Source organism: Hordeum vulgare, chromosome 4H, assembly GCF_904849725.1.
Source record: "Hordeum vulgare subsp. vulgare chromosome 4H, MorexV3_pseudomolecules_assembly, whole genome shotgun sequence".
NCBI classification, from domain to species: domain Eukaryota; kingdom Viridiplantae; phylum Streptophyta; class Magnoliopsida; order Poales; family Poaceae; genus Hordeum; species Hordeum vulgare.
The window spans coordinates 36,240,822-36,250,281 of NC_058521.1; the positions used below are offsets into that span (position 1 = coordinate 36,240,822).

General features: G+C 43.9%; 1 protein-coding gene across 1 annotated transcript; it reads right to left on the reverse strand.

Annotated features, from left to right (window-relative positions):
• Positions 1 to 2,274: 2,274 nt before the first annotated feature.
• On the reverse strand, positions 2,275 to 3,984 carry LOC123451123 (phospholipase A1 EG1, chloroplastic/mitochondrial-like). The gene has a single exon (XM_045128133.1). The coding sequence runs from the start codon at positions 3,860 to 3,862 to the stop codon at positions 2,468 to 2,470; it is 1,395 nt and encodes a 464-aa protein (XP_044984068.1). The 5' UTR covers positions 3,863 to 3,984; the 3' UTR covers positions 2,275 to 2,467.
• Positions 3,985 to 9,460: the final 5,476 nt, after the last annotated feature.

Genomic DNA, 9,460 nt, shown 5'->3' on the forward strand with positions numbered 1-9,460 from the left:
CATGAACGCTTCCTTGTGTATCGTAGGTGCATCGTTGTCTAAAAATAATATTTCGTTTGTATACCTTAAATGTTTGCACGAGTTTTGCCTACGTAGTTCAACTACGGGTTCGTCCAATGTATGTACATCTCATGTAGAGGCTTCCGTATCAGTCATAGGAAACTCTAGGTTACGTCCTATGTTTCTTTCCTTCGATCTGACGGCAAAGATTATGTTATCTCGTCGAGCTGAACTAATCCTCCCAATCGCCTTTTTTTAGGAAACGTTTTCTTCAAAATATACCGCTCTATGTGACAAACACTTTGCCTCAGTATAGTGATGGAGGAATAACCCGCAATTTAGCATAGCCAACAAAGTAACACTTATCTAATTTAGAATACATTTGTAAACAATTTACACACGTCTAATATTCCAAATGTTAAGAGAAGACAAAACATTGTTTGGCGTACCATACCATGGCATTATTTCAACAGATTTTATGGCACTTTTTCAGTGTAAAAGTGCACTCTATAAATCATTACTTCAAAAGAATTAAAACCAAATCTATTGTAATGTGCATACGATAAGCATATCACGAGAGATTTAGAAGTAGAGCACAAGCTCCACAATGCAAATGTATAACAATTTCAAACTTGCATCATTCAATTGATGTATATTCATGTTTATATTTCGATTCCCAAATAATTTTTGCATGTTGGAGGTATACCCAATATCAAGAATATTTCTCAGCCAAGGTTTGAAACAAAAAGTGACAAGAAGATGCAAGATTGATAGACTACTCGAGACAAAGATACACAAGGTTTTCTATGTATAACTCTTTAGATTTGAAAACTTTGGTTTGGAAGTTGGAACTGTTGAAAATTTCTCATATATATATTGCTTTGAATTAACAAATACGAAGATATGTGATAGAACTAGCTACAATTATTAAACCTACATATATTTCAATTGTGGGGTTGGCTCCAAAACAGAAATGAAAGGCCATCCCAGAGCTAAAAATGCAGGTGTTTCAGCAATACACATAACTGAGAATTCAGAACTACTTTGGGCACTTCTTTAGCACGACCCGCATGGACATCTTAAGTATTAGAAGCGGGCCCTTTGGAGAAACTGTTTGTGACGTTTGGTACTAGAGACGATTCTGAAACCGCCTTCAATAGCATGAGTATTAGCGACTGTTGGCTACAAGCGGAATGCAAAATCACAACATAGGTTTTCCCAAGAATCGCCTTCAATGCCCTATTATGTACTATTGGATTTACAAAACTACATATACCACTGTGTTAGTGGTGACAATTCCGTGCCCCCTGTTACTTATAGTACTGACGAGCCAACCCATAGTAGATTTTATCATCATTAATGGGCCCCCCATAATCATATTTCTTGACTGCTACATCTAGCTTTCCGACGCACCATGTAAGGGTGGTCACCAACAAGCATGCCCGTTAGAGTTTTATCGTCTCTGTTGACGCGCCAACTACTTGTCATTGCCTCAGTGATGAGGTATTCTATAGTAGTGTTTATGTATGGTCTCTCCTCTTATGGGTATCACTATGGTGATCACACTGGCCGATAAGATTATCAGTTGTTGGCAAGTGGAGGGTTGCAACAACATCAGCTAGCGTTGCCGCCACTGCGAGGGATTTTTTTGTCCACACGCCTCTGGCTGCCATCTTGGCACTCAGAGGTGAGGGTACATCACATATTCAATAGTTCTATGTTCTTTGTCAATGTCTAGTTGTGAGAATAAAATTATTCTTGTTCTTGTGGCGGTACCATGAGGTTAGAGAGTTTTCTGTCCTCGTCGGTCCGATTATTCGGATTTGATGAGTTATATTGACGTGTCAAGCTTTTTTTTGTTGGATTGATTTTTTGTGATGGTGAAATCTTTCATCAACATCATGGTGAATATATTGTGATTCGACGGCATGCTCTTCTAGGGGGTCGTCCCTGGCCCAAGTACATTCTCCGATCAAGGCTTCCCATCTTTTTGGAAGGGAGACTCAAGGTGCTTCAAAAACCAATATTGATAATGTTCTTGTGGGTGAAAGAGTGACAACATCCTTGCTCCAGTTTAATTACATCCCGTTTACGGAAGTCTTTGGAGGGTTTCTTGTAGCAGAGATTGATATCGCAAAGAAGGTGTTTCCAAGATATTTCATTGCAATTCTTAGTTATAGAAGTTATTTTGTTTTTATTATTGGATCTTAGATGCAAACCAGTGTACATGTAACATTACAGGTGTTTCTCGAAAAAAAATTAATTGTTGGCTTGCTCAGGAAATAAACAAGAAACATATCTCAGTATAATTAGTCTCTCTTGTCTTTCCGGTTAACTTGTACTATTCCGACTAGTATCTGCACTCTTCATTGTGTTATTTACCACACAAAAATGTCAATCTACAGGGGTATCTTAATTTCCTTTCCCTCAAAAATCATGGGAATGGAAACTGACCCCGTATATGAATCTAAATCCCTAGGGATTGCACCAAGTCACTAACTTGAATTGCAGTCATTTGCCACCTCCAAGCAGCATCAAAACTTTGTCGTAGATCGAATTTTCTTGCTTTGCGTGCCAGCTCCACCCCTTGTTTTTTAACCTTTGCCACCTTTAGGCACTTGAGGAAGCCTAGGTAAGCTTCCAAGTCATGCACACACGCAGGGTCTCTTGCCTTGAAGAAGTCTAGGGCAAGCTCAACGCCAATATGTGTGTAGCATGCACAGCTCCATGGAAGCTCTAACCTGCCTCCCAAAACTCTAGATTTCTCATTCAAGAAGATGCCGGGCAGCTTTGTGATTGGATCGTTCACATTCACCACTCTCAGAACCTTCACTCCTAGCTCGTCACACCGGTTCTTGAACCCCATGTTCCCAACCCTTGGGCCGGCGAAGGAGTAGACGGTGATCGGCACATGGTCGCCCCTTGCGTCGCGATTCAGGCCGAGCTCAGCGAGGTCGTAGCCAAGGAGGAGGGCGAGGGAGCTGCCCATGCTGTGTCCGGCCAGCGTGATGCTCACGTCCTCGTGCTTATATTGTTTCATGAGCCGTGTCACCTCGGAGAGGAGCTGGTTCCGGCAGCTGCCGCAGGTAAACCTGCCGGCGCCGTCGTCCGATGTGTACACGGACAGGAATCCGGACTCGACCTTCACGTCCGGCCGAGGATCCGCCGGGTCGAACCGCGCCGGCGCGAGCGAGCTCATCATGTTGGCCACCCACTCCGACCCTGTCACCGTACCCCGGAACGACACGACGATGTCCCGGCGGCCGAGCCGGCGCGCGGTATCGTCCGACGCCACCGCCACGTACCCAACCCACCGGCTCGGGCAAGCCCCCGCGACGCCAGGGAGGGAGACGTCCGGCGCGGCGTAAATGTACCTCGTGACGGCGTACCCGGCGCCGGCCATGCCGACCTCCTCGAGCATCCGCGCCTTGCCGTACTTACAGTTGAGGTACCGCTTGGAGCCGGCGTCTAGGTCGAACGCCTTGTACGTCGCCGCCACGAGCTCGCCGTAGCGAACGATCTCGGCGCGGAGGAGCGGGTGCAGCGGTTCCACCAGGCCGGCCCAGTCGCCTTCGCCCTGGATCTCCCGCCACATGCTCGCCAGCGTCGTCTTGTCACCATTTCTCCTCGCCGGCGCGAAGACCGGAGCCACCGGGGCCGCGTGCCTGGTGTTCACCGCGATGGTCGACGGCGCCGAGAGCCGCGTCGTCTGGGGGGCGAAAGTCGAAGGTGGCGCGGCAACCGCGGCAACGGCGCCGGCGGTGGACGTCGTCGACGTCGAGGCGTGGCCACGCTGCTGGCGCTGCGGACTAGCGTAGATCCCAGCCGGGCAAGCGTTAGACACCGGGAGGCGTATCGTCATTGCTGATCGACCGACTAGCTAGCTAGCGGGTGTGCTGATCGTACTTGCTAACTTGCTTCGACGTGCTGAATTGATGATGAGAGAGACGGATGATGGGCGAGAGAGATGAGCAGCGATCGAGAGGAAGGTGGAGTTTTCTGTGTTTAGGATTGGGGCGCGAGCTTATATATATATAGCTAGTGTGTGTGGGAAAAATGACGCGGCACAACGTTTTCTCGCGAGACGTGTTGGCTAATTGGAAAGGGACGGGGAGGGCAGTTGAGCCGCACATCTTGCACGTTGAGCGCGGGGTTTTGACTGGATCGAGTGGGGCGTTGAAGTGATGGTTCCGTTTCCTTTTCGCTCCTTCTTTGCTCGCCCTATTGCGTTTGAGTCCTTGTTCTTCAATGGTATTTACAACCTGATGTTTAGCTATGTTCTCCTTAATCATTTGAAGGATATTCTTTTTTTTTTGTTAGAAACGTTTGAATGAAACGCTGCACTTGGTTTATAATCTAGCAATTAGTAGGCCAAGTTGGTAACCCAAATGTCAAATACGCAAAAACTGGTAGGTCAAACGGGATTACATGTGTAATGCCAACTGGAACCAAAAACCTATTGTCCAACCAACAGCACCAACTTGTTAGAGTGTACTAAGAGTGTACTCTTTATCTCCCTCGCAAAATAAAAGGAGTGTACTCTCTCTACTCCCCTATACGAGACCTCTCATATATTGAGTGAAACTTTGGAGAATAGTTTAACTAAGTTGATACTCCCTCCGTCTGGAAATACTTGTCACAGGAATGGATGTATCTAGATGTATTTTAGTTCTAGATACATCCAGTTTTATACATTTGCGCGACAAGTAATTCCGGACGGAGGGAGTATATGTTATATGCCTAAAAAAATATACTATGGGATTTGCATTCATAGATGTTCCCAGCAATATAAGGTGTATTAGTTTTTTGGAAGTCAAACACTTGCTTGTTTGACCAAATTTTAAAAAAAAAGTATCAACATCTACTCTTCCAAACTTGTATCATTAGATCCATCATGGAAAGTATTTTCATATTTTATTTCTTTTTTATTTTAGATGTTGATATTTTATTCTATAATCTTCCTCAAACATACATAAGGCGATGTAATGCCAACGGAACAAAATACAGTGTACCAAGAAAACGACACGAGGGGCAAGGCAATGTGCAAGGCCACCTTGACCGACAAACGGGGTGTATATATGTGTGCAAAAGAGTGGTAATGCAGGGAATGTCGTAGTCCTGCGAAATAAACCTCCAGGAAATATTTGCAATACAAAAGAGCCACAACGTAAAGTGAGTGACCACAGTTTCAAGAATATTGTCCAAAATAATGTTAACACCACTTTGTTCCTACTCATACGAACAAGTATTTCATAGGCAGTATAATATCAGTTTCCAGATAACGTTTGTCGTGAAACCGAGTAGCACTGAGGATTTGCAAAGACCATGGCCGCAATTTAATACGAGAGCATTTGACAAAGCTGAATTAAAGATTCCAGTCCACTATGGGTCTGTGACCACACCAGCTATAGCTTGTGGCAAAAGTTGCCCAAGAGAAAAAGGAGGTCGCACTGAAGATTTTAGGATACGTTAGGTGCTTATATACGAAACTTCGGAGTGGTCGGTTGGGGGCTCTCCATGTCTCCATGTGGCATATGTGTGTACGTATGTACTTGTGGTTATCGGCCGGCTGATCATGCAGCGGGCCCAGGCGGGGAAGCTGCACTCGTCATCATCATTTAATAGGAGTAGTTGAGATCCGCTCGTGCTGCAGGCTGCAGCCGCGCTGCTACCCGTTACGCGCCACGCAACGCGAATGGCCGTACAGGTGCGCCGAAATCTTTGCCAACCACCTGTGAAGATGTCTCTGTTGCATTTGACCGGCTAGATTAATTCTGTTCAAGTTAATTTTTTTGTGAATTAATTCTGTTCAAGTTGACATTAATTAGCTGTATAAGGCTGCAAAATTGGTACAAAGTTGAGTCACTTAATTTGAGAAGGAGGAAGTACATGTTAGTCTTTATATTGACTACAGATGACATGGCAATGTGCTATAGCCAGCAACACACTATATCATTAATCATGCTCTTGTAGCTAGTATCATGTATGTCAACCAATTTTGATGAGGTGACATAAAATTAAATCAAAAAAGAGGAGTGAATATCATATCATGATACCATATCTTAGTAAAGATTGCATTATTATATGTCTTGCATGGTAATAAATAAAGTCATCTAAGATAATAATTTTGTGATACTATTCATTACGGAAGTAATATCATACACAAGTATCATATGGATGATGAAATTTACACGGCACCCTAAGCGACTCATTTCCTTCTTCTCAAAATGGCATCGACACTCTGATTTGCTAGTGTCAATTAATAATTTCCCAAATTTATGGAAAAATAAAATCGGGTCAAATAAAAAATCAAAATTCGTTAGTGATTGCTTAATCTTAGCAAGATTGGATTAGGAGTTGATTGATTTAATGATATTGTGGCTCAAATTAAATTTGGGAATTATTCAAAACCCTAAATTGTCATTTTGGGCTTCTCTAAGGTGGACCCCAAATTTCCTCCCGCGCCCGTCCGTGGATAGGGGGTCCAGTCCACCAACACACATGCGGGAGGACGCCATCCAACCGTAACCGCATATATCCGACCTTCCTCTTTTTTCAAGTACGCACGATCCAACCTTACTTGGATTATTATTTTTCAAGTACGCATGTTATTGTTGGCGATTGTTGCATGGGAAACAAAAAAAAATCCTACGAACACCCAAGATCTATCTATGGAGATACATAGCAATGGGAGGGGAGAGTGTCTACATACCCTCGTAGACCATTAAACGGAAGTGTATAAAATATGGTAGATGTAGTCGTACCCTTTATGATCCAATCACGATCCAATTCGATCCAGTGCCGAACGGACGACACCTCCGCGTGTGCGGATCGCTAACATCTCCGCCTCCTTGATCCAGCAAGCAAGGGTGGAGAAGTAGATGGGATCTTGACCAACATGATGGTGTGGTGGAGATGGTGGTGGTGTAGTGCCAGCAGGGCTTCGTCGTGCGTTGGCAGAACTACGAACGGAGGAGAAACGAAGTAAGGGGAGAGAGAAGGGGCCCAAGGGGTTGGTGTCCTTTTGGTGCACCCCGCCCCTCTCTTTATATAGGTGGAGGGGCTAGGATTCCAGCCTCTCCACTCCTAGGGTGGGCGGCCAAGGGGGAGGAGTTGGACTCCTAGTCCTCCTCCATCCTTTCCATAACAGGTGGACTTTCCACCTTTCCCAGATGCATGTGCCTTGAGGGACTTGTGCGCTCGCCCAATAATGCCAGGGCGCCTCCCCTCATCCCGAGCCGGCCCTTGGGATATGGTGGAACCCTTGGTGGAATTACAGACTCTTCTGGAAGTCTCCGGAACCTTCGGTAAGCTTCCCGATACATTCCCGGAAAAATCCAAAACTTTTTCGGTAGCCCAAATATGACTTCCCGAATATAAATCTTTACATCCAGACCATTCCATAGCTCCTTGTGATGTCCGAGATATCATCTGGAACTCGAAACAACATTCGGTCACCAACATACATATCCCTATACTTCTCTAGCATCACCGAACGTTAAGTGTGCGGACCCTATGGGTTTGAGAATCATTTAGACATGAACGAGGCACCTCTCCGGCCAATAACTAATAGCGGGACCTGGATGCCCATATTGGTTCCTACATATCCCAAGAACATCTTTATCGGTTGAACCACGATGTTGAGGATTCAGTCAATCCCGTATGCAATTTTCTTTGTCCATCAGTATGTTACTTTCCCGAGATTCGATCGTCGGTATCTCATACCCAGTTCAATCTCGTTACCGAGAAGTCTCTTGATGACCACAATTGTAGGGGATATATCGTACTCCTTTCTATAAGTAAGAGTGTCGAACCCAACGAGGAGCAGAAGGAAATGACAAGCGGTTTTCAGTAAGGTATTCTCTGCAAGCACTGAAATTATCGGTAACACATAGTTTTATGATAAGGTAATACGTAGCGGATAGCAAGTAACAAATGTAACAATGGTGCAGCAAAGTGTCCATTCCTTTTTGTAGCAAAGGACAAGCCTGGACAAACTCTTATATAACGCAAAGCGCTCCCGACGATACATGGGAATTTCTGTCAAGCTAGTTTTCATCATGCTCTTATGATTCGCGTTCGTTAATTTGATAATTTGATATGTCGGTGGACCTGTGCTTGGATGTTTCCATTACTTGGACAAACATCCCACTTATGATTAACCTCGCTCGCAAGCATCCGCAACTACGAAAGAAGAATTAAGATAAATCCAACCATAGCATGAAACATATGGATCCAAATCAGCCCCTAACGAAGCAATGCATAAAGTAGGGTATAAGCTTCTGTCACTCTTGCAACCCATCATCTACTTATTACTTCACAATGCTAGTGGTTGTGGGGGCGTCTATTTGTAGCCTGGGAGCATCCCGACATGATTTGACATAAATGCCCTTAACTATTGTGACCGTTGGGTGGATAAGATCAGTGAGGTGGCGTGTGTCACGGCAACGGTCGGAACTTTCAACTATGAAAGTCCTCATGTCTCTCATATTCCTCACTTGAGGCTTTTGTAGGATTAGGCTTGGGTTGAGCATCATGAGCAATTTCATTCCGTAGTATTACTTCGACCCCCTTTAACAGTACGGTGTCCCTATGACTCAACAATAAAGAAAATTAAACATAAAGAGTAAATCTTCAAGCTTCAAAGTCTTCAGACTATTTTTCTTCAGGACACACCGAATTCCTCATATTCAATATTTTCATGAGGAATATCAATTTCATCGCAATTTCTTCGTGATCAAAGTCTTCAAGTTAAGACTAATTTCTTCAGTCCAAAACATTCATTTTTAGGGGTCGATATTCATCGTATAACTCAAACTCCTCAGCGACTCATAGAGCATGTGTACACTTACAAACACATTAGTTCCTTAACCTACAAGTCTTCAAACCACAAAAATCACTAAGGGCACTAGATGCACTTACTGTTGGAAATATGCCCTAGAGGCAATAATAGATTAGTTATTATTATATTTCTTTGTTTGTGATGAAATATGCCCTAGAGGCAATCATAAATAGTTATTATTATATTTCATGTTTAAAGATGATCGTTTATTATCCATGCTATAATTGTATTGAATGAAAACATAGATACATGTGTGGATACATAGACAAAACAATGTCCCTAGCAAGCCTCTAGTTGGCTAACCAGTTGATCAATGATAGTCAAGGTTTTCTGACTATGTACAAAGTGTTGTTGCTTGATAAATGGATCACATCATTACGAGAATCATCTGATGGACTATACGCGAACTATGAACATAGCATACTGATCGTGTCGTTTTATTGCTATTGTTTTCTGCGTGTCAAGTATTTATTCCTATGACCATGAGATCATATAACTCACTGGCACCGGGGGAATACCTTGTGTGCATCAAACGTCACAACGTAACTGGGTGACTATAAAGGTGTTCTACACATATCTCCGAAGGTGTCCGTTGAGTTAGTATGGATCAAGACTGGG